Source organism: Lemur catta, chromosome 17 (genome assembly GCF_020740605.2).
Source record: "Lemur catta isolate mLemCat1 chromosome 17, mLemCat1.pri, whole genome shotgun sequence".
Classification (NCBI taxonomy): domain Eukaryota; kingdom Metazoa; phylum Chordata; class Mammalia; order Primates; family Lemuridae; genus Lemur; species Lemur catta.
The window spans coordinates 35,406,806-35,433,009 of NC_059144.1; the positions used below are offsets into that span (position 1 = coordinate 35,406,806).

A 26,204-nucleotide genomic window follows, 5' to 3' on the forward strand; every position below is an offset into this window, starting at 1 on the left:
GCCTGGTCCCAGCAACCAGCCATTGAACTAGGCATTGTTTGTGGCATAAAATCTCTTTAATAGTTGTTCTTTGTACAAGGAAATAAATCAATGGCAAGAGGATTTGCAATTGGAAACAGATTTTCCTATAGTGATGAGAGAAATGATAAGCAAAATGTAGAATTGAATACAGTAAAGCATTGGAATTTAATCCAGCTGTAGTGCAGGGTCCTCAAGCTCCCTGCCCATCTGTATGTTAACACTGTGGTTATTAGATCATTGGGGTTCAGGAGGAAGGGAGTCTGAGTGAGGAATACGAGTGTCCAGGATGTCAGGGAGGGCATAAGAGGGGCTTGGGCAGAGACTTTCTGCCAGCCAATATTGTAGCATGTTAGTACTTCAGTACATAGTATGGCTGAATTTTGCATATCAGGTCAATGTCAACCTTTTGGGTCTGAGAAGTAAAGCCAGGACTGACTAATCCCAAAGACAAAGTTGTTGGGACTAAATTGTTATACAACAGTATTTATTAATGTTGTTTAACATTCACTAAGGGCTATTGCTGATATTATTTAGTTTCTACAGCAACCTTGTGAAGTAGTGTGGACTTTAGTATCAATCCCTTTTTCAGATTTGGGAAACTCAAAATATAGAGAACCTTTGGTATTCGTCAAGGATACAAAAAAAAAAAAAAAAAAAGAACAAAAGATGGAAGAGCTATAACGTTGTAGTATCTGAACTCACATGTGGTCAAAATTTCTGATTTGGGAACCCCTGCTGTGCTAATCACTCCATGCTAACCTTAAAGTCTATAACTAGACATTTCCTATAACACTGTTCTAACAATGCCTGCTTTTATCTACAAAGATGGTATGATAAGACCTGGCCAGTGACCATGCATTGAGTTATTCCTCCCTGGCATTGGGTTAGCACTCAGCCAATTACATTCTCCGCCATTATTTTCCTTAAACCCAATGGCAAGAAATTGATAGTTAACTGGGATTAGAGGGTGGTGTGTGGCCATGCAACAACCACACTAACTAGAGTAACACTAACTAGATATAACTGACTAGATACAACCACAGTAAGTAAAGTAACACAAACTAGACACAATAACCACATGAACCAGAGTAAAACTCCAACTTTACCTCTAAAATCCATGTGTTTTTGGTACCTTTCACGTTAGTAACATTTTGATCTTGCATCAAATGATTATTTAAATATAGACAGATAAAATCTTTCTTACTGCCTTTATATAATATTCTAGACTCTGAAAATGTCACTTCATCCTTAAAGCATTCTTTAACTGCCCTAGGCAGAACTAGTCAGGCCCTCTTCTGTGCCTAAAGCATTTTATACATACCTTAACTGTAGTCTGCCTAAACTGTACTGCAATTATTTGTTTATAATTCAGATTAATCTAGAAGGACTTTGACCTATTAATCTTTTCCTCGCCATCAATTAGATTATGTTTGGCACATAGTAGGTATCCAAGAAACAATTATTGACTTAATTAATTTATATACTCACTAAAAATAAAATTCATGTTCACTAGTTTGGAAAGGAATTAGGTGATATTTTTAACAGTGGGAATGACGACAATATTCAGTCTTTAGTAATACCATTCTTAGTTATGAAGTGACGGTAACATTTGGTCTGTCTTGGAACTTTACATTTTTGATTAACCAAATAAGGGAAATGAAGGTGTAACAACTCTCATGTTTTATTATAACATTTAAAAATCTGTTTCTTGCATTATTTCTTGAAATACATAATTTCAAGAAAAATCCCCTGAGATAAAAGCAGTACCGAACAACTTAAATGAATTAAAATTATATGGATTTTTAAAGTGATGATGTTGATCTATATATATTAACATGGAAAGACATCTATGATACATTGGTAAGTGAATAAGGAGCAGGTTAGGGAGTAGCAACTAAAGTATTATCTCATCTATGTGAAAAAAATTCTATGTAGTCATAGAAAAAATTCTAGAAGAATAATAGTGGGAGTAATAATATTATTTATATCCTCCTCTTGTCTAACTGAAACTTTGTATCCTTTGACCAATATCTCCCCAATCCTTGACCCTCCCACATATCCTTTCTTTATAATGAATTATCACAGTGTTCCAGGTACAAGACTAAGTGCCTTCACACATTATTTTAATCCTCACAATAACTCCATAAATTCATTCATCACTAATTAATTAATTCCTCCTTCAACTTATACTTCTTATCCCAGGCACTATGCTAAATGTTAGAGCATTGAACCAGACAGACACAGTACCCAGTGTTTTCTCCTTATCCTAACTTGACAGATGAAAATTAGGGAGGTTGCCGCACTCATGAGGGGTCTTCTGGTCCAACGTTTTCTGGTCCAACTAAACATACAGACTCACACTCCTATAAGCTACATCTGCCCTGAGTCTACTCACATGGATATGGCACAGGAACCAGTGTGCCAGCAGGACAGCATTGGGCCTTTCTTTCTGTAGGAGTCCTTACAGCAATTCATACAGTCCTCCAGGAGCTATTGCCTTTGGCTCCTCAGAAGATGGCTCAGATGGAAGGAGATGAGACCCACATTGAGTGGATGCAGGAGCCACCCTGACATAATAGCTTCTTTCCCCATGGAACAAGCCACAGGAACAGTATCCAGGGCACCCATAATAAGTACTATCACCATCAGGTATTTATAGTTCATTATAGTTTCTCCCAGGTCAAAGGCAGTTTGCCAGTCAGAGGTCATTTCTATCATAAGCAATCTTAGCTAAAAACCGTTAGTATTTTACCTGTAACAGATTACCAGAGAAACAGAACTTGAGAGTGAAACAAAGGTCAAATTCTCATGCATAGGAAGGGGAAAAGGTCTTATTAAGTAGCTTATTCAGTGAGCAGTGCAGAGTAAGTTCAATCTTAGGTCTGTTCCACTCCAGAGTCTAGCTTCTAAACTTGACTAGATGGTAACAAAAATGATTTTTTTTTTGGGGGGGGAAGCTTTTAGATTACTTTCTTTTTTATACTTTTTGAATTCCCAGATTTTTTTGGTTAATAGGCATGAATTTCTTTTGTACTCAGAAAAGTTTTCATAAAAAAAAACTATAGCAACATGAAAGCATGCTTTTCCTATAGGATTCAGTGGAAGTAGCCAGAAAGAAAATGATATATGCACTTGCATTGTGATTAGGATGATGTGAAAAGAGAGATGCACAAAGAAAGAAGCTAAGCAAAAATACAAAGCAGTCCCAACAGTAGTTGAGTCAGGATGGTTGGCTTGCAAGGGGCTTTTTCCCCCCTAGATTTTCTGTGAAATGGTTATGTTATTCTTAGGATATGATGGAATACATTTATTCAATAGAAAAGGAATTACTTTTAGCTTATAAAATATTTGAAATGTAAAAATCAGGCAAACATATCACCTGAAGACAATAGATTTAGTTCCATATTTTTTCATATAAGTGAATACATTTTTTATAAAATTTAACTATGTTAGGGGTTCGGAGGTCCTAAATTATCTCCACACACACACACGGATGTGGAAGACAGGAAGGTGGATTAGAGAGCAGGTCTGTTCCCTTTCTAAAAGTCACCCAAGGAGCTAAAACATTTTGCCCAGGGGTCCTGCTGTGCTCCTGCCCTGACACCACTGCTCCAGTGTGTTCAGGTAACCTCCCTGTACCTGGGTTCATGCAGTGGAGTGGGAATACTGTTGCTCGACTCCTTTCACATGGTATTTGTCTATGGTTATTTCAGGATGCAGCTATTTAAGGTTTCATTTTTTTTTTCAAAACTCACGTTTTGGGCTTTATATGATCCTTCTTTAGCCAAGGACTCGTATAATTGAATAGCTGCTGTTATGTTTTGTGTGCCAAAATTTCCAAATAGCAAAGCGTCAGCCATTTTCTCCATAGCTTTCAAGTTTCCCATGTCAGCTGCTTTGGCAAAGAGTAGGTAGGCTCTGTTTCAAGAATATGAAGCCAAACGTTTGATTTTCAAAACTGAAGTTTTCTGCTCCCTTCTTTATACTAGTCAGACTACTTCTCTCTAACAAGGGGGACCCAGTTGTTATTGCTACTAATAATACAGTTTATCTGAAGTCCATTGCATCTCTATACCAGTAGATTTTTTCATGATTTCAAATATATCTGACAAATAAATGAAGCTATTAAAAAGGAGAAATATATAAGATACACCATGCTTCAAGCTTACATACCAAGTGAAGTAAAAAATTGAGGCACTTGTGCTAAAATAGTAAATTCTTCCATTATTCCCCCATTATTCATGAATATTTGTTCTATAAAATGAATTCAAAAAGCATAAGAATAATCAAAATTGGAATGTCACATCTAGGAAGCTACTATCAGGAGAATAACAATACCTTCATATCCCAAAATAATATAGTAAAACAGAATATATTCTTCAACACAGCAAAGCCAGACTCTTTGGAAAAAGAGTTACCAAACCAAACTTTAGTGGCCCTAGAGTCTGACCGCCTGGTTCAAATTCTGGCTCTACCACTTACTAGTTGGAGAACTTCAGCCAAGTCACATAACTTCTCTGTGCCCCTCTCGTCTATGAAAGGGGGATAATAATAGCACCTACTTCATAGGGTTGCTGTGAAGATTAAATGAGATAATCCATATGAATTGCTTGGCCTAGTGCCTAGTACAGAGTAAGCGCTCAATAAATTTAGCTATTACTACTGGGACTGTTGCATGGATTCTAAAGCTTTATAACGTGGTAATTGTTCGCCTGTAATCAGGTGGTAAATGGTGTGAAAGTTTAGTGGTTAAAATTACAGGTGTCACAGGACTATTTCACACTGCATTTCCTGAGTCCCAGTCAGAACTTGGACCTGATCTGTATAACAAGCAGTGATGGAGAGTCCTGCAAGGTCAAAACATGTGTCAGACAGATGGTATTTTGGGATTTAGTTTTTCCTTTTATAACTTTCTTTTTGGTAGTAGCAAGACCAGAAGGCATTAACCTCTACCTGTGACCTTGACTCAAATGCAGGGGGAAAAAACCACACAAATCTACCATTGCTTCCAACTCAGAAGGATCAGGAGACTCAACTTTATGTACAGCCTATCCATATTGATGCTAAAATAAGATGCTATTGGGCAAAGGCTGGAGAGGAATAGCCTGGGCAAGAGGGACCTCAGACAGAGAAACATCCAGGTAGGCGTTATAGTCCTGGGTGTCAAAATAGAGGGTTAGCACTCCAGTGGAACAAGAAGAAATTGAAAACTGCAAACCAGGAGGTCAGGAAAGAAATTAATCATGGTCAAAACAAGTCAATAAAGGCAAATGTCTGGCACCTAGGGATAGGCATCAGAAAGAGAGCCTGACATTGGGATACAGACTCCCTTGGGCCCTTCCATCACATGCTTCCTGCTGCGGTAGCTACATAGCCTACTGGGATAAGCAGGGCACCAAGATGGGCTGCAGGGGCATTCCATGGTGTATCTGGTGTATTCAGCAGTAGTATATGCAGTCTCTGGTCCCAGGGAGCAGCAACAGGCCATAAAACAAATCTTCCTTGTCTGTGATGCCAAGGTCAGGGTGGGCACATGGGTTGCCTATCAGGAAACTCCAAGGTGATACAAGTGATGCTAGAAACAGGATCGAGGGCTGGAGAACGTTGCTGATAGGTAAGGTAAGATTAAGATCTGGGCTACAGTCTTCCCCAGGAAAAAGGTGAGAGGAGCTGGGCAGCAGGGACAGATCCCACAGACAATTAAATTACGTGTCTGGATCATCTCTACAAGATCTGCATTGGATGCTCAGGTGGGTGCTGGGGGAGGAGGGCTGAATGCTTCTCCAGGGCATGTCAGAAACTTGGTGTGGAAGAATGGCTTATCTGCAAAACTTCTCTGCTGATGGGGAGTGATTCTTAATGAAGGACCTACCCTGGCTGTCACTGAGGCTTCCCAACTCACTCAGAAAAATTTATTCCCTCTGACATTTGCTTGTATAACATCTGTACTTTTAACAGCACTGACTTGTTGAATGATTTTTTCCACTCATATGTAAGAAGTAGTGAATGAAAGAATGAATTGGTCCAGGACATGGATGTGTATGAGCCAAAATAACTAGTATTTCTATCATATGCTCCCACCCTCTGGAAATGGCAAACAAGATGCCCTTCTGTCACCCTTGGGCAGGGACTTGGGCAGGGCAGTCTGGTCAGAAATAGCCTGGGATTGAATGACACCCCGGTAGGCATAAATGTTCCCACACTGATGGATGCTCTGCTGTTAGAACTGGGTTTTCTCCCTGTTCTTTAGACCAAAGAGGAAGCCTCCCTTCAAGGTTAAGTGAGTAGTTACTTTGGGACCTCCTAAGAGTGATTTTGTCCCATCAGACTGAATCCAGAGTTTCCCTGGACTTGATGGAACACATCTAGCAGGCCCCTTATCTCCTTGGGCTTCCTCGCTATAGGCAGAGCTCATCTGAAATCTCAGGACCAGCCCCTGCTTAGAACTCCATTGTTCTTTCATCTAGACTGGGTGGAGAATTCTCTACTCTTACTTAACCACTCAGTGGGCATCTCAGTGAGATCATTGCCCTATTGGGCCGGATTGTCTTTTGGGGGTCTGATTTTGTCCCATGGTCATCATGACAGCTCCCAGGGCCATTCAGTGTGAGGCCCAGGTTTTGCTGGGGGTGGTTTACTTTGCTCTTACAAAGAGCTTCTAATTCAGCTTTCCCTAGAGGGAAGAACAACTCGCTCACTTCCTTCTTCTTGTCTCTTGGGAAGAATTACAGAATCTTTTTGACTCTTCATTTCCTCCTCTATATTTTGTTGGGATGATAATCTATGTCACACAGTATTATGTGAAGTACCTAGAATAATAAGTAGCACAAAATAGGAGCTTGAGAAATGAAAGTTGTTAATGTCATTATGACCAGGATCGTAGTTGAGTGCTTCTTATCCTCTATATTTTTACACTCTTCTTAGAGGCTTCAGGCTTAAAGAACTCGCAGACACTGCTGCTGCTCTGTCTGGGGCTGGCCACTGCAGCTCTGGGATGCCTCCCCAGGGCTGGAGTGCCTAGTCTACACGAAAACAAGAGATGTGTCCTTCTTGGGAGATTAGGGCCCATTCCTGTTATTGGTTTAAAGAACCCTTGCTTTCTTCAGCCGCATACCTTCCACTTACCAATTAGGAGGCTAGAGTTAAAAATAGCAAACTCGCATCTCCTGGTTACTAGGTATCAGGCACTGTTCTAAGAGCTTGGTTGTATTATCCAGGCCACAAAGAGTATTAGTCATTTACTCAAGGTGACACGGCCATAAATGATAGAGCTAGGATTTGATCTCAAGGTTTCAACTAGAGCCTTGAGGGGTGACCTCAAGTTGTACCCTCCACTGAGGGGCACAGGGAGAAGATATTTCTGCCTCCCCTTTAGACAAGGTAAATGAGTGAAAAGAAAACAATGGACACAGAGTAAGATCATGTGGCCCAACTTGGTCACTTCCTAGTTGTGTATCTGTGGTCAACTTACTTTAAGATATTTGAATCTCTGTTCCTAACATTTTAAAGGGGAAAAATAAAGCTCATAAGACTGTTGAGGGGAGAGAAAATGGAATCACATACATGAAAATGCCTTGAAAACCATAAGGTGCTACACAGTTAGGCAGAATAGAGCATTCTAAAACAGCAACTGCTCTAATTCAAATAACACATTTTTTTATTTAAAATATCTAATAAATTGGCCAGGCGTGGTGGCTCACGCCTGTAATCCTAGCACTCTGGGAGGCCGAGCCGGGCGGATCGTTGGAGCTCAGGAGTTCGAGACCAGCCTGAGCAAGAGCAAGACTCCGTCTCAACTAAAAATAGAAAGAAATTATATGGACAGCTAAAAATATATATAGAAAAAATTAGCCAGGCATGGTGGCACATGCCTGTAGTCACAGCTACTCGGGAGGCTGAGGCAGAAGGATCACTTGAGCCCAGGAGTTTGAGGTTGCTGTGAGCTAGGCTGATGCCAAGGCACTCATTCTAGCCTGGGCAACAGAGTGAGACTCTGTCTCAAAAAAAAAAAAAAAAAAAACCAAAAAAAAAATCTAATAAATTAAAGCCAAAACAGTATTTTTTTTGCTTGAATGCTTAGATCAGGGCCTTAATTCTGCATTTCACTTAGTGTGCAAGGACCCCAATCGCATACACATTTCTCTTGTTTGTTTAGGGTGATAATTTGTGGGATTCTTTAAATACAATTTGATTCTTTTAAACAAAAGCTTATGGGCAAATCAGCTTATTCGTTATCCCAATAAGCTTTAAACGATAAAGTAGGTTTTGGATTGTTGATTTTTCTTAACCTGGAAATTTAACTTGGCTAAGGTAACTGGATAAAGACTTACTCTGCTTTTTGTTTTTGGCTTTTAGACTGCTGGAGAATCTTGGTGCCCATCTTAAATAGCTGATCTCCTTCATCTGTGAAATTTTTCTTTGCATGAGTTTTTACTACATATGGATAAACAAGAAAAAATAAAAACAATATTACTTCTATGTTATCTATTTTAAAAATAATGTGCTGACACACTGTGCTGGCATGTTAGTTTGAGTTTTGCTCTATGTATTTTTTTAAACTTTGCATTTCAGGGAGATCACTTGGTATTATTCCTTAGCTCAGGAACATTGATAGGTTAGAAGGCAGAAGCTGCATAAAAAGGTATCCTTTTCCTGTCTTTTGTGAAAGGATCTGGAGGGTAGAAAAGAGAGTTCTAATGGTAGAAGAGAGAGAGAGAGAGAGAGAGAGAGAGAGAGAGAGAGAGAGAGAGATGTCCCAGTCTAGGAAAGGGATGTAAGATTCTGCTAGCAGAAGGCAGGGTTGCCTGGTATACCCTAGGGGCAGGATCTCAGGCGCCAGGCTCTCAGCCCTGGCTGGCAATGATTCCCTTGTCTGAGCATAGAGCCTAAACATCAGAACCATAAGATTATAAGAGAACATGAGGACATGGGCAACAGGCATCTCTCAGAAGACCTGTGCACCTAGGAGAAGGGAGAGAATCTCCTTAAAATTTTTTATCTTCCTGAGACTTCTCCCTTTCCCCAGAACTTTTCTAAAACCTTGGGGAAGGCACAGAGAGAGAATACCAATAATGACTTGCCTTATAGGATGGGAGCTCAGAATCACTTTTTTTAGGACTTTAGGAAAATAAAAAAAATAAAATTTTACCTGCTACAATGGTATTTCCCAAACATTTATATAATACTTCACAGTTTTCAAAACATTATCATCAGTTTATAGATTAGGAAAACCATTTGGAGGAAGAGTCAGACTTGTAGATCCACGCTCACCCAACACACACACACACACACACACATACACACACACACACACAGTCTTGCACAACCTCACAGTGCCTCTTGAAGTCCATTATAACAGTTAATGAAATCTCACATCAGGAAAACCACACCCGAAGCCATTTCAAAGGAAAGGCACTGTGGATTTAATACTTCATTAACAAGACCACAAAGAATGAGTGGCTTTTATGTCTCTTCTTCCTGACAAGCAATCAGAGTTCCCACTTTCCTTTTTAAATAAAAAAAATTATTTAAAAAATTAAAAATTAAAAACTTAAAACTAAAACTAAAAAATTAAAAAAATTTTAACTTAGCCAATTTAAAATCATTTTGAGTGTTGTAAGTTATCCAACCAATATAGTAATACCAGACACCTTTAGCATCTAATTTCTGCTTTGAGTTATATGTTATCTATAATCATGATTAAAGGGGGAAATATAATGGGAAAAACCTATTAATTTGTGTGTGGAACAGTAATTGGTTCGATTAGCATGCTTTCAAAGAGTGAGAATAAATTTTGAAAGGTTGACTCTGCATGTGTATATACATATGAGAAAGGATTTGCCACTATAAATTTCTACCCATGGCTATTACTTTTATGTGTAATTCTTTTTTGGCTTCCCAAATATATTAAAATGCAAGTTTTCTTTACTGTAAGAGGGCTTAATTATCAGATAAATTTATCTCAATGTTGTTTAATTTCTTTCTTGTGTTTTAACAATTTCCAAATTTGAGGAAAGCATAGTTAGGACATGGTTTGAGGTGACCATCCTGGACTTGATGCAAAGGGTCTCCCAGGGTCTGGGGTCCTTGAGTGGCCAAGCAGTCGCTGCCTGTGGTTCTGCTCCGACAGGAGCTCTCTGGCTTATTTGAGAACAGTGTTGCAGATGAGCCTCAGGAATAAGAGGGTGCTGTAGATGTGCCAGAGCACTATTTAAGGTGGCAGCAAGTCAGGAAAATGCTCCAACTAGATGAATTTATATTTCAGTGTTTGTCAGAGACATAATCTATAGAGAGCTCTTGACATTTTGTGACTTCCTCATTCTTATTATTATAGCATTATTCCATATCTAACTTGGATGCTGTAATGGGCTGAATCATGATCACATGTTGAAGTCCTAACCCGCAATATCTCAGAATGTAACCTTATTTGGAGATAAGGTCTCTACAGATGTAATTAAGTTAAAATGAGGCCATTAGAGGGGCCCTAATCCAATATGACTGGTGTGCTTGTAAGAAGAGGAAGAGACAACAGGGATGTACATGCACAGAGAAAGACCACATGGGGACATGGGGAGAAGGTGGCCACGTACAAGCCAAGGAGAGAGGACTTAGAATGAAACCAACCCTGCCAACACCTTGATCTTAGACTTCTGGGTTTCAGAACTGTGAGAAAATAAATAATTTCTGTTGTTTAAGCCACTTGGTCTGTGATACTATATTATGACAGCTTCAGGAAACTAATAGAGATGCTGTCTGGATTGCATGGAAAACAAATTGCCTCTTCTCCCTGTGGGAAAGAATGCACCCAAACTTCTCTTCCCATAAGATCAAGGGCTATCTCCTAAATGTAAGAGGGTTTGTAATTTCCCATGGGCCCAAGTAGCCCACCTTTGACAAGGCCTCTTTTTCATGCTTACACTCTGTGTAGACCTTGTAGCAGGGAGACTTTCCAGGTGTCCAGCAATCCCTGGACCCAGCTCAGCTCTGTGTGGGATGATAGGAGAAGTAGGGATCTATGCTTTTTCTTACTGACCCTCCAAATGTAAATTTTCCTAATCAAGTCTAGTCCTTAATCCATACCACTTGTCATAATGGAGTTCATGAAGAATGTTCTTATATAATAATAACTAGAAGCAAATCTTTGGAACACAAAAGGACCTACCTGCCTGTTTCAGATATTAAAGAGAAAGAGGAGAGCTAGGGACAACTTTTCCTCTGTCATTTTTTCTTTCACTTGTTCATTCAGCCAGTAAGTATTGAACACCTACCATGTGTTAGACTCAGTGCTAGATATCGTGATTATTGAGACACTGTGTCAGCCTGGCAGTGGAGACAGACTTGTTTGCATAAAATTACAATGCCATGTGATAGGCACTATATAATAAGGCGCTGTAGGAGCACAAAAGGATTCTGTTTTCAAATGACAGAAACTTGATCTGGTTGACTTAAGCAAAAGGAACTTATTGGGAGACTGTCAAATGCTTATGAAATCAGTGGGGAGAACAGGAACCAAGGCCCTCTGAGAGGCAGAGAGGCAGGGCTTCTACTGGAATGGACTGGAACTCAATCCTTTTAGACCTTTTTCCAGTCCAGCTCCATGGAGAATGAGTCTGATAGACCTATTTGGGGATGACAGGGCTTTTCATTATATTCCTGTAAGAATATATAAATTGGGGAAGATCTAATTCCTCAGAAGGAAATTTAGGTGGTGAGAAAGATAATAGGGATGATGAGAAGGCCCCAAAACGAATGCCCACTGCAACCCCCCTCCCATGACTAAGTGAAATGAAGACATTCTAGATGAAGTGACATTTTAGATAGCTCTTCAAAGGTAGGTAGGAGTTTGTCAGGCCAAGAAGGTAAAACTGGCATTCCATTTGGGGGTGACAGTCCATGCAAATGAATCATAGGAATGAAATGATGGGGGCAGTGTGGCTTGAATGCAGAGTGAGACCCTGGGTGACAAAATTGGGCATGAGGTCCAGACCTGCTGTGGAACTGATAGTGAGAGGAGGGATGAGAGGTCTTTGTGAAGGTGAAGGAAGGTTCAGTAGGAGAAAGAAAGAGAGCAGAGTGGCAGGAAGGTAGCTCTGGGCAGGGGCAATTATTTTAGAGTTTGAAGTCATATTGGTGAGAGAGCTCTGCATGGCTGCTAAGTGAAGAGGAGGGAAATGAAGACAAAGATGATTAGAACTGAGAAGATCTAGGAAATAAGACAAGGTCTTCTACATGGCTACGTCATCCATGGGGTGACTGGTGGAGGCCTGTAGCCATTGATTAACTGATAAGGGGGTACAGCATCCCAGCCCTTTGCCCATGGGAAAGGAGCAATCCTCTAGCGCAATCCACTCCTCAAAGCTCTAAAGTCCTCCTGAAACTCCATCTGTGCCTAGTTCTTTCCTTTGTCTTATCCTGCATTCCTCACCCCCTTACATGTTTCACCAAAAAAATCTAAAACCTTAATCTACAGATTTAAAAATAAATAAATGCCATCTCAATCATCTAGAAAAATAAAAGGGAAAAATAATTCATTATTTTGAAACTCAAGTTAATATTTACATGATGAACCACATAAAGGATCATTGAGAGCGAAAGGAATTAATAATTGAGCTAGATGAATGTTTTTTAGTCTTACTAAAAATCAGGTGCACTCACCATTAAAATGGTACAAAGAGATAAAGAGAAATTCTTTCCCCCTGCAGAAAATCTTGCCTACACAGACACTACATCGTTTTAATCTAATTTCAACTGTACTTAATATAAACCAACTTCGGGTTCCGATTTTCTGAATTATGCATCAGAAGAGTTCTTCACATTTGCCCTTATTTGTGCCAGGGAGAGATAATCCTAAGTAAGGAGGGAGAATAACGATCCATTACTAAAAATAACATTCCATCCAAGAAAGAGTGACTCAGCAAAGAGTTTAGTCAGATAGAGATGCAATCAACTCAAATATAATACACGTGACTAAGAGCACGGATATTTACAATCATCAAGTTTATTCACACTGTCTCTACATCATTGTTGTCAAACATAAATTCTTCCACCAGTGGTATTGCTAGGAAATGGTAGATAAACTGTATTATAACTAGAAAACAATTTTTCTCTTTAAATATCTACTAAGCAAAACTTGAAATAACAGGGATTCTATATTATTTCTATAATTTAATACATTATTTATGTAAATCTAATAACTTGTTACTGTAAATTTACAAAGATTTAATTCACTGTCTAAAGCTTTTAATTGAACATAAAGAAATATGGTTTATGAAACAATTGGAGAATCAAAAGCAATATATCATGTTATAATAGGAGGCAGTTTCTAGTTTAGGTTACTCTTTCTTAAAGGGGTTGGAAGATAATTTCAAGTGATACATAGACTTAAACATTTTGACAGTTTATGTTTATTTTAATATACATTCTTAAGTAGATTCTATCTGTGGCATGTGATACTAATTGTCATTTTTTCTTTACAAAATTAACCAAGAAATATTTCAAACATACCCCCCAAATCCAAAAAATAAACCTCACCATAAACCACTCCCCTTACACACACAATTTAACAGATGGTAACATTTTGCCTTGTTTCTTTTATTTATCTCTCTAGGGAAATAGAATATTACCAACACACACAGAGCCTCCTCCCAAAATCCTTTCCCCTTGTTCCCTCTTCAGAGGTAGCTATTGTACTGAAGTTGGTATGTAGCTCTTTTATAACATATGTATCTATTAATAACAGATGTTATTTCTAAACTTTATATAAATGACATTAATTCTGTGTATACTTTTGCTATTTGCTTTTTCACTTTTTGAGATTTATCCATCTTGATACAAGTAGGCTTCATTCATTCATTTTAACCAGTGCCAATTATCTGATCAAAATTCTTTGTATGAATAGACTAGTTTGGCTGGGCATAGTGGCTCATGCCTGTAATCCCGGCAGTTTGGGAGGCTGAGGTGGGAGGATCACTTGAGGCCAGGAGTTGAGGCTGCAGTGAGCTATGATAATATTCCAAGTTCCCTATTTATATGAGACTTATTCTAGACTGTTTTCTATTTGTCAATCCATGTGTCAATACCATACTTCTGAGGACTGAACTTTGATCTTTCTCTTTTGCCCCTTTCTAAGGGGTCCTGGTAAGTCATGCTTACAAATGGTAAATCTCACTAGACAGGTTTTGTTAGCCAAATATAGTGTGGTTTACTTTCCATCCTGATTCCGGTATAGCATTAGCATCACCTTAAAGGTAGAAGGGCCCGTCATCTTAACTCAAGCATCCTAGCAGATGCTTATCTTAATATGAAAGATCCTCCTGTCTGGACCTCCCAGAGTGCTCAGACCTTTATCTTAACTCAAGCATTTCCTTTCTGGTCTTTTAGATAAAGTCTAACTCTCTCAGGCAATTGTCAGCTAAAGAGTCTTTAAAACCCACCTATAACCTATAAGCCCCCAGTTTGAGATGGCCCACCATTTTGGGCCAAACCAATGTACACATTCCATGTATTGATTTATGACTTTACCTATAACCCTTGTCTCGCTGAAATGTATAAAACCAAACTGTAACCCAACCACAACAAGTCTACCTGCTCAAGGCCTCTTGGGCGTGGCTCTGGGCCATGGCCCTCAAATTTGGCTCAGAATAAACCTCTTTCAATTATTTCGGAGTCTGGATTTTTCCATCCACACTTTTATACAGATATCATTTTCCAGTAAGAATCTAGTAGTACAAGTTCCACTTATTCTATTTCAAAAGTATCTTGTCTGTCTTTAAAGTTGTTTTCATATATATTTTTAGAGTCAGTTTGTAAAATTCATGAAAACTGCTTTGGACAATTTTTAAACTAATTTGGCAAGAAATGATACCTTAGAATTTTGAGTCTTCTCTTTCATAGACATAATTCTTTATTTATTCTGGTCTTTAAAAATATTATTAAATATTTAATTAAGCTTCATGCTATTCTTCTTCTTCTTAAACATCTTATATACCTTGTTAGATCTATTCTTAAACATCTTATGGTTTTTATTGCTATTTTAAGTACTTTTAATAATTTCATTTTTATTTTTATCTAATACACAGTAATGCTATTGATTTTTATATACTAATTTTTATGCCCAGCAACTTTGTCAAGTCTTTTATAATTTTCATGGTTTAATAGATTTTCCTGAAATTTTTAATGTAGATCATGTCATCTGAGAATAAAGACAGTTTTTGTTTCTTCTTTTCCAATGCTTATTTCATTTTCTTAATTTATTGCCATGGCTGAGACCTCCAGAATAATGTTAGATTAATGTACTGGGTGAGAGCATTTTCATATTTTCCTTCATTTTAAAGATAATCTTCTTTACTTTTTTTTTTTTTTTTTTTTTAAGAAATAGGGTCTTGCTATATTGCCCAGACTGACCTTGAACTCCTGGGCTAAAGTGATCCTCCCACCTTTAGCCTCCTGAGTAGCTGGGATTACAGGCATGCCACCATGCACAGCTCTAAATTTCCTCAAATACATTCTTTGCATCTATTGAGATGATCACATGGTATTTCTCTTTTAATCTGTTAAAATAATGAATTACATTAGCAAATTTAAAATTTCACTCTAAATTTGAATCCATGATATAAACCCTCGTTGGTGATAACATATTAATTTCATATTCATTGCTAAATCCTGATACGGTAATGTTTTATTTATACATTTTTTTGTATCTATATTTATATATGAAATTCACCTACAATTTTCCTGGTTACATCCAGCTAGCATATTATGATTATATACTAAAAGTAATTTGGGAAGAGTTTCCAAATTTTTCTATTCTTTGGAATAATTTGTACATGCCAGAGGTTGTATGTTTGTTAGGGCTTGATTATAAAGGAAAAACTTCAGGGATTAGTATTTTGTTTTTATCCAGTTGGCTCTTTTACATAGTTGCCTATCCTTTTTACATGATGCCTTGTTTTTTTCTTATGATTGCTTAACTGTTTTAAAGTATATTTATTCCATAGGCTTTTTCAGATCATTGTTCTACTATACCTTCTAGTGTGTGCATCGGGGAGGGAGTGTGTATGTGTACATGCACACTGACTCTACTGAGTGAATTTTATTTTTTACTTGTACATTTTCTGAAATTATCTTGTGAGCTCATCTCTAACAAGGCTCCTTATATGGTAATTGTGGGATTATTTTGTCAGAACAGGTTTGTGTTGTTTCTGTCAGGTTTCTAGAGTTCTCCTCTTATTGATTGAAGGAAATTCTTATGTGTTAAGGTATTGGCTTGGAAGTGTTCACCAAAAAAAATCAAGTGGCATAAATTCAAACCCAAATCTGAATGAGGCTCAGGGCTGTGGTGGAGGTTTTTCGGGGGAGAAGTTTTTCCCTATGAGAGCTTCAGTACTGGGTAAGGTCCTTGATATTTGGCTATAATGGCAGGTGGTGGTTGATCTGTTTGTTTTTCTTAATCTCCCTGTTCACTGCATGCGCATCTCTACGTACAGCTTTATTCATAGCTCCTCTTTCCAATTCCCTTCTCAAAAGTCCTAATGTCTTTTTTCCTTTCCCAATCTGGGATTTAAAATACAAGTCTTAGCCATTACCAGCTCCCATCACAACTTGCCAAAACATCAACTCACATGCTTATTTTTCACTATTTCTAACACTTGAGGATTTCAGTTTCTTGTGAGCCCAGTTCTGCGTTAGAAAAAAATTAAAGTTTTGGTGTATTTTAGACATCATTTTAAGGTATTTGTAGCAGAGGATTTTCTTATGGGATTAGCCCATCATTTTATTAGAATGAGAGAGCTTCACTAGTTTTCTTTTAAAATCAAGTCAGCTACATAAAACTGTATGTTGATTTAAAGAAAAACTTTCAGTAAATAGGAAAGCTATAAAATGGTGAGCAGGTTGGGTTCCCCAACAAGCATACCTTAGGAATCAGGGTGTTTATCAAGAAGTGCCCTTAGAAAACACATTTGGGGAAGAAGTTAGACTGAGCAGAGGGAGAAATTTTGATGCAGGCTCAGTGAGATGTTTCTCTGACACCACGGGGTGCTCTGCAGCTAAACTATCCTTTCAGGGTTGTTCCAAGTTAAGATGATATGATCAGGCCTTTATACTCCATATGATCAGCCATTGGAAACGGGCTGCCCCAGGAAGGAGGCATGATCTTTTGTATGTAGCTCTCTGCACCTGAAGATAGTCCCTTCAGAGACTGACTGCTAAAGGCTGTCAGAAGACTGTACTCCCAGCAACTGGGCAACAAATCCCTCAGCGAAGGGGGGTCTGAACAGCACTTCACAGTGTCCGCTGCAAATATACACAAAACAATCAGTAAAGTGGAATGCAAATGTTAAATTTAGCCTAGCTGGTCATAGACCCCAGAAGCAGGAAAAAGGAATGCCAAGACTGGCTTAAGACAAGGTTCCAAGATATCTCCCTCTAACCAAGAACACAGTAGTGATTGGGTATGATCATCAAAATTAATGATGGCTAATTCTAAGGGGTGCCAGGAAGGACCTAGTCAGGAATGACATAGAAGGTAGTGCCCCAGTGCCTGCTGTAATAGGCTCCACAGTTCCTACTGCATGGTTAATTATTGATTTGTCTTGCTAACAATTTAATAAGGAAAATTATTCTTTTAGACTTAATGCTGACTTGGAAGGAAGAATTAGTTGTTGAAGTAATAGTATAAAAATACACTGAAGGAAAATGAACATGCCATTTTTAAAAAGGTAATGGATGTGAAAGCATTATATTCAACTATAAAACACTGCCCACATGTACTCTAATAATGTAAGACTTTATTATTTTTATGTGGCACCTATATTGTAATATATTGTAGAAAGAATGCTGAATTTGGAGTTAGAAGACCTGGGTCTAGCTCTATACAGAAAGAATGAACTCAATTTAATTCAGCAAATATTTATTCATTCTAATTATGCAACAGATACAATGCTAGGCACAGATTTTGCCTTTAAGTAATGGGGGTACAAATGCTATTTGTTATATTTGAGAAATTCTGGGTAAAGGGACAAGTTCTGAAAATGGGTACCTAGTTCTTCGGTTTTTAAAATGTAGAGAAATGTATTCATATTCTAGAAAATATAGTTATATGTTAATCTCTTTAATTTCTAGAACAGATTATTCTACATGGTTTTTGAGCCTTCAATTAAGGAGATGTAATCACTAAGAATTAGGAAGAGTTTTTGAGAATGTCAGGTTAAACCTCATTCGTCTTTTGTGAAGGACTGGTAGGTCTGGGGAATTGCATTTATAGAACAACTATATCTCCCTCATATCCTGTGCACAAGATGTTGAAATGGGACCTGAATGAAAATAGAGTTCAATAAGGTTCTTAGTCAGCTTGATAATCATGTGTAACCCATATTCTGTTTCATTGCACAGTTTATGAAGTTCAAACTCTCCTCTAGGGAAGGTGACTTTTTCATGGCTTCCTCTCCTTTCTTAACTCCTAATTCCACAGGTACCCTTTCTGGGCTGTGTCTCATTGACCCATGAGGAAATTCAATATCTCTTTGCGCTATCCCAAAAGAATATTCACTCTTACAAAGCCTTTATGAGGCATGCAGACTTTACCTAAGATTTCACAGAGCAGAAAGAGAAGAGAAGATGATTTATCCCAGGAACAAAAACAATTTTAATGGTCATGTTAGGCATTGTTGATTTAAAAATATCAATTGGGATTCTCCCAAATATGAAGTTTACTAACTTCTCAATTAAGCACAGCTGATCACCATCTTTCTAGCTCCTCATATCTGCTTTCTCTGTATTTCTTGTCCTATTCTTTTCTTCTCACCCTTTCAAAAGCAAAATCACAAAATTCCTCTCCCTGGCTCTGCAAGGCAATTTCTTTCCACCCTTGAAGACTTGGCATCAGCTGACATCAGGCTTCTATGTGGGGTGGGAGTGGGGAGATCAGGAAGGGGGTACTTGCTAACCTGCTATCCACAAATGCCTATTAAGGCACGACCCCAGACCCTTGGCACCCTGCAAACAAAGGCAGTGCACACCATATAGGGCATTCTGGTAATAAAATTTTCTCAACTTCATCATATATGGATTTTTATCTGGTTGATCAGTGGGTAAATATAATTCTAGAGATTTATGGCATATTATTGTGGGCCCTAGGCTCTAAATTTGGCCTGTTTTATTAACTTCTCTAACAAGAACATGGATAAAAGATCAGAAGGCTTATGCTTGTCACAATTTTGAGCGACAGAAAGCTAGGAGAGAATGACTAATGAATTGATTGAGGTAATCAATAGGTTGGAATAATAGACCAAAATGAGCGCAGTTCATGCCATCTAACAATTGGGATGACCTAAACCCCCAAACCATTTTGAGAAGCATGGGATTAAAATTTCTTCATATCGTCAGCCTACTTGTTTTTGTAAGAGGCATATGGCATACTGGCTAAGACCTTCGGCAGACCATCCAAATTCAAATTTGTTTCCCTACAAAATATTGGTTTTGTAATGCCAGGCATATTACTTTATTTCTCTGTACTTCTAGTTTCACATCCATAGAGTGAGACACTATAGTTTCACATTATAGAGTGGAGACAATAGTAACCTAAATTGGATCTTTTTTTTTTTTGAGACAGAGTCTTGCTCTGTTGCCTGGGCTAGAGTGCCGTGACATCAGCCTAGCTCACAGCAACCTCAAACTCCTGGGCTTAAGTGATCCTCCTGCCTCAGCCTCCCAAGTAGCTGGGATTACAGGCATGTGCCACCATGCCCGGCTAGTTTTTCCTATATGTTTTTTAGTTGGCCAGATAATTTCTTTCTATTTTTTTAGTAAAGACGGGGTCTCACTCTTGCTCAGGCTGGTCTCGAACTCCTGAGCTCAAACGATCCGCCTGCCTCGGCCTCCCAAAGTGCTAGGATTAGAGGCATGAGCCACCGCACCCGGCCTAAATTGGATCTTAATATAGAAAATGCTTGATCAGAGTTAGCATATTAGGCATAATATAACCACTTGCATGTAAGGGAAAAGGATCTCATTTGAAGGGTAATATTATTTAGTATTTTAAACATTAGGGCTCTCTTATACAAACTCTATCTACTCTTTCTTCTATAGAACCTACTTACTGATGTCTGTAACATACTGAATGCTTGCAGCTGGTGGGATACTCTAAAGTACACATGTGCACTCTGTTCCCACCTCTTGTATACTTAACAAGTCAGAAGTGCTTATTCCTAAACCTGATTGTACCAGTTGAGCACTATGAAAACTCATTAAATATAAGTGCAAAAAGAAAATATGAATTTTTTTATGAAGAGCACTTGAAATATTATGGAAAACATTTGATAAAATTTAATTATAGAAGAAGCATCTATAAACAACTAGGGGAAAAGTCTGCAAATATCTGAAATGATTCTCCCCAAGATTGCTCTAAATGTCTTTAGTTCATCATTCCATTAGAAACCTGAGAAAGGAGATCATAGACAATGCAGTTTGGGTGTGGTTTATACTAGAAAGTCCAATCAGTAGACTTATGTTAAATAAGTGGCAGGCCATGTTTCTTTCTTTTATTTCATGTTTCTATAATATGTCAAAAATTGTCAAAAAAATGTTTCAATGTCTATTTAGATTTATAATAAATTTAGATACATACATAATTTTATAGTGTCATTAAAAAACTGGTATTCTTAATCTTTCTTTGCCAAAGAAGTTTCCCTCTCTTAAATGAGAAACTAATGATACAGAAATTCGTACATATCTGTTAGAAAAGAGAAAGTTTTCATGCATCAGACTTAAGTCAAATGTTGAAAATGATTCTTAAATTTCATAATTGAAGATGGCTGACTAGACACAGGTAGTGTGTGCCTCCTCCATGGACAGGAACCAGAATAGTAAGCAGATTCTCACATTTTGAACAGATCATCTAGGACCGAATGCTAGGATTCACCAGGGAAGTGACAGGAAACACCAAAAGTGGGTAAGGAGAGGGTTCAGGGCAACTTGCCCAGTCAGGGGCTGGCTAACAGCCGGGAGGAGCTCCTGGATGTGGAGAGACAGTAAGAAAGAAGTCCCCAGGGCTCCATAGTCCAAGATGAGCTTTTACGATCTTGGCTACATTCATTTACTAATGTAAATTAGTACAACCTCTGTGAAAATCAGTATGGAGATTTCTCAAAGAACTAAGAATAGATCTACATGAAAAGAAATCATTATATCAAAAAGATATCTGCATTCATGTGTTTCTTGCATTACAATTCACACTTGCAAAGATATGGAATCAATGTAAGTGTCCATCAACTGATGAGTGGATTAAGAAAATGTGCCATATATATACCATGGAGTACTATTCAGCAATAAGAAAGAATGAAATAATATCTTTTGCAGCAACTTGGATGGAACTGAAGGCCATTATCCTAAATGAAGTATCTTAGGAACAGAAACATAAATGCCACTTGTTCTCACTTATAAGTGGGAGCTAAACTATGGTTACACAAAGGCATGCAGAGTGGCATAATGGACATTGGAGACTCACAGGGGCAGGATGGAAGGGGGTGAGGGATGAAAAATTACTTATGGGGTACAGTGCACACTATTTGGGGGATGGGTACACCCAAAGCCCAGACTTCACCGCTATGCAATATATACATGTAGTAGAGCTCAACTTGTACCCCCTACATCTATTAAAATTTTAAAAAGAAAATTTTGTAATTTAGCACCAATTAACTTCTGTACACAGACTCTGCAGAGACATTATATTCTTTAGAACTTCTTGCATCCAGAAAATCTATCAATTAATCAGGTGTGTTTTTATTAGGGAGAGTTTTAGATTTCTAAAGTAGAAAGAAAAGGGGGGCACTGTATTAATTTTGGTTTCCTTTAAAGTATTTTCTGTTAGCAAAACAGCCAATAAATATTTTATCCATATAATTTTGGAGATTTTTTTCATGAGACCCAATTATCAACCTTGTTTATTATCATCAGTACAAATTCTGAATCTAAGACAGGAGGCAGAAGCTGACAAAACTTGAAGTTTTTGTGTGTATAAATATTTATGACTATATCCTAAGACTTCTCAGAAAGCAGCTCTAAAATTTGATTTTAGATTGCATGAAGACATTTTATTTTTTTTGTTATGGTTTTAAAAGTTTTTTATTTCAAAAATATTACAGGGGTACAAATGTTTTTAGTTACACAGATTGCTTTTGTAATGCTTGAGTCAGGGTTATAAGTGTAATTTACATCCAAAAAGGTATTCTACTTACAATGATTTTTACTTCTCTTCAAGAAATCTTTATTTTGAATTCCTTTTATTCTTATTTTATGATGATTCTTCTTTTTGTCTAAGAAATTTTCTCTTTTACTGATTACTTCACTCAATTTTCTTCGTTCCAGTATATGTGATAAAAATTGTTGAGTTTGGTTCACTGATACCTAAAAAGAAAAATATTTTTGCTTATTTTGTTCATGTGTAACTTTTTAAATGAAACAACAGGAAAGTAAAAAATTGATCTATTCATGGCAAAAATATAAGCTTAATGCAATTACTCTAATTCTTTTTTCAAATCAAAATGACAGATGGCTTACTTCACTTTAGGAATCCACATATTCTACAAATAAAAACCTTGTAAATCTATTACATTGTCATCTGAACTGCAGAGCTGAGCATTAAAAGCTAAATGTTATAAATAAAATAGTAGGGGAATTTAACCAATTTACTCTTGCACTAGTAAGTTGTCATGGTAATATCAATTGTGAGCTAAAAAAAAATGAAGATATTGATGTTGCCTTAGACATTACAACAAATTTGTATGTATAGAGAATCTTTTGACTGGCTACAAAGAAAATAGAACAATGTTTCCCCAAAGTACTTTTCAGAAGTTATATAACTAATCTATTTTAATTTCGATGATGGGTTTGCATGATTTTTTTTTTTGAGTAGTAGAAAATAATGCAGAGACTAGAGAAAATTAAAAAGTTTTATGAAGGGTAAATATTCATGATTTACATGTATACTATTTCAGGGTAAATTATATTGGAAAATTAAAAATATTCCTTTGTTTGTCAATTATTACTACTAAGAAGAGTCAAGGTTTTTTTTTTTTGTTTGTTTGTTTTTCCAGTATCACAATTTGAACTCCCTCTTTCCAAAATCACTTCCTGGAATACTTAAATCCTTTCTATGAGGTAGGTAGCAAAGACATCAGAGCAGTGATCCAGTGACTGACCCAGGGGCCAGAGTATGCAAAGACACGGAGCCATGTAAGAACTTTCTTAAAGAAACATCTTTATTGAGATATAATTCACATATGACAAATTAACACACTTAAAGTGTACAATTCAGTGGTTTTTAGAATATTCACAGATATGCGCAATCATCACCACAGTCAATTTTAGAACATTTTTATCACTTCAAGAAGAAATCACAAATACTTTAGCTATTACTCTCCCTACATCCCTATACTCCCTACCCCCAGCCCTAAGCAACCACTAGTCGATATATTTTCTCTATAGATTTCCCTATTCTGGACCTTCATATGGATGGAATTATATATAATACTATGTGGGGTTTTTTTGTGACTGGCTTCTTTCACTTACCATAATGTTTTCAAGGCTGATGCACATTGTAGCATGTGTCAGCACTTTACTCGTTTTCATGGCCAAATAATATTCCTTATATGGACATACCACCTTTATTTATCCATTCATCCATTGGTAGACATTTGGGTTGTTTCCACCTTTCCACTATTATGAGTAATCCTGCTATAAATATCTGTGTACAAGTTTCTGTGTGGACATGTAAGGATTTTGAATGTGGTTCTTCTTCTTATAGGGTGGACAGATTTAGCAAATAAAAATATAAGATGTCCAGTTAAATTTGAATTTGAGATAAGCAATGAATTTTTTCAGTGTAAGTATGTCCCAAAGATTACATGTTAACAAATAAAACTGCAATATGTAATGGTTCAAATCAATAGGCAGGTGTTCAACTCAGTGGCAGCTCTGCTCCATGCTGTCATTCAGGGACCCAGGAAGATGGAGGATGTGCCAGCTTCAACATGTGGATTCCAAGGTCTCCCTGAACATCAATATCTCACAGACAGAAAGGGAAACAGCATGGAAGATCTCACACAGAAAGGGTTTTTGTTTTGTTTTACTTTGTTTTGTTTCATTTGGTTTGCTTTGCTTCCCTTCCTTTAATAGACCAGACCCGGATATGGCACATAGTACTTTCAGCCACTTTCCATTAGATGAAACTCAAGTCAAATGGCCCCACCTAACTGCAAGGAGGCTGGGAAACACGATCTGTCTAGGTGTCTGGAAGAAGAGGGCGTGGACTTTGACGAGCCTTCTGCATTCTCTGGTATAGTGGGATTATCAGATGTTATTGCCATTGAAAGAATAGCATTTAATGTTTCAATTAAAAAATAACTAGCAGCTAAGTGGAAGACACAATACAAGCCTGGCAAATGCCTGTGATTGCTTGGTGTTTCTACCTCCTTCTTCTTCAGAGGCCAGTGTTCCCTGACTTTAGGTTCTTTTCTCACCCAGTGGGAATGGGCAGAGTAACAGCCAGCTGGCACAAGTCCTAGGGAGCCTCAGAAAACAAAGAGGCTTTCTCTGACTCTCAAAGGCACCAAAAGATTATATTAATATAATTTAATAACAAGGATCTTTTAAGCATCTATCTCTGGCCCTGTTCTAAGAGCTGGAGATATAGCCATGAACAAAAAAATGTCTCTGCTCCCATGCAGCTGATTTTCTGGCAGGGAAGAAAACAGTTAACTGATGAAATGAGGAATTTTTTTTAAAGGGAAAGGGGATGGAAGTGATAAAAGTTGGTGTTATTTGATATAGGATGGTTAGGAACAAGTTCTCTGAAAACATTTGAGTGGGCCCCTGTGGGGAGGGAGGGAGTTAGTCCTGAAAATATCTCAGGAAAGAGAGTTCTGGCTGAGGGAACAGCAAATGCAAAGGCCCTGAATCAGGAGCACACAGGTGTGCCAGGAAGACTATGTAGATGGAGTGAGTGGGGCGTGGAGGGTAGTGAGTAACGAGGCAGAGAGGCAGCTCTGAGGTCAGGCTCAGGATCATGAATCGTGTGCTGTGTGAATGGAAGACCCTTGGGTGGTTCTGATCAGTGGAGGGATATGGACTGACTTAAATTTCAAGAGTATCGTTCTGGCTGCTGTGTGGAGAATACCACATGTTGGAGATAGAGTGGGGAAAAGAGGAGGTCAATAAAAATAGGTGAGAGTTGATGGTGACCGTGACATAAGAAGATGGTAGAGGGGGAAGTGGTGATAGCAATTGCTTTCTGGATATATTTCAGAAAGACGGCTGCCAGGATTTTCTGTTGAAGAACTTATGTGTATTTTAGTTTTTGAACAGCAAACCGAATGGAAGTATGTTTTTAAACTCCCAAGGCCCATCTGTAGACTAGCTATAGCTCTTAATCAGAGACAGAAGCCGTGTTTCCATAGTCTCTTACCTCTTCACTTGCCCTCCTGCCTCTTCCTAATCTTGATGATTTGTGTGAGATGAGTTTTTCTCAAGCATCTCTTTGGAGATATCACTGCACAACTCAGAAGTCCTCCGTCTTCAGTGACAACAGGATAAAATCAAACCCCTTTGCACAAAAGCTAAGACTCTTCACAGTCTGGCCTAAAAATGTCACAGTGACCTTAATTTCTTAGTACTCTCACACCTACTGACAGCCAACATCTTCTACTCACTGTTCCCCAAATAGAATAGGTTCTTTTCTACTTCCTTGCCCATGTTTAAATAGTTTGCCTTGTCCCTTCTTTCCTATTATCCATGATATTACTGCTGTTCCATGGCCCAACTCAAGTTCCTTCTCCCCAAGGCCCTCCCACGTCACAGTGACACACAACAATGGCCCTTCCTCTGCACGAGTCCTTTCTTTCCTTCTTAGTTACCAGTGGCTCAGTGTTCTCAGTCTCTAAAGCTGGCATCATGTTACCTCATTTATTTTATGCTTTATCTACTTGATTTATTTATTTATTTTTTGAGACAGAGAGTCTTGCTCTGTCCTCCAGGCTATAGAGTGCCGTGGCGTCAGCCTAGCTCACAGCAACCTCAAACTCCTGGGCTCAAGTGATCCTCCTGCCTCAGCCTCCCAAGTAGCTGGGACTACAGGTGTGTACCACCACACCTGGCTATTTTTTTCTATTTTTAGTAGAGATGGGGGTCTC

The 26,204-nt window shown here is 38.0% G+C and overlaps 1 protein-coding gene across 2 annotated transcripts in view; it reads right to left on the reverse strand.

Annotated features, from left to right (window-relative positions):
* SEL1L2 (SEL1L2 adaptor subunit of ERAD E3 ligase) overlaps window positions 1-26,204 on the reverse strand; it is a 94,109-nt gene that overhangs the window by 41,935 nt on the left and 25,970 nt on the right. For both annotated transcript variants that reach the window (XM_045528146.1, XM_045528145.1), the window contains exons 3-5: window positions 22,254-22,422; window positions 8,352-8,454; window positions 3,777-3,939 (exon numbers count right to left, since the gene is read on the reverse strand). In XM_045528146.1, the coding sequence (XP_045384102.1) occupies window positions 3,777-3,939; window positions 8,352-8,454; window positions 22,254-22,422 (435 nt within the window). The remainder of the gene's footprint in view (window positions 1-3,776; window positions 3,940-8,351; window positions 8,455-22,253; window positions 22,423-26,204) is intronic.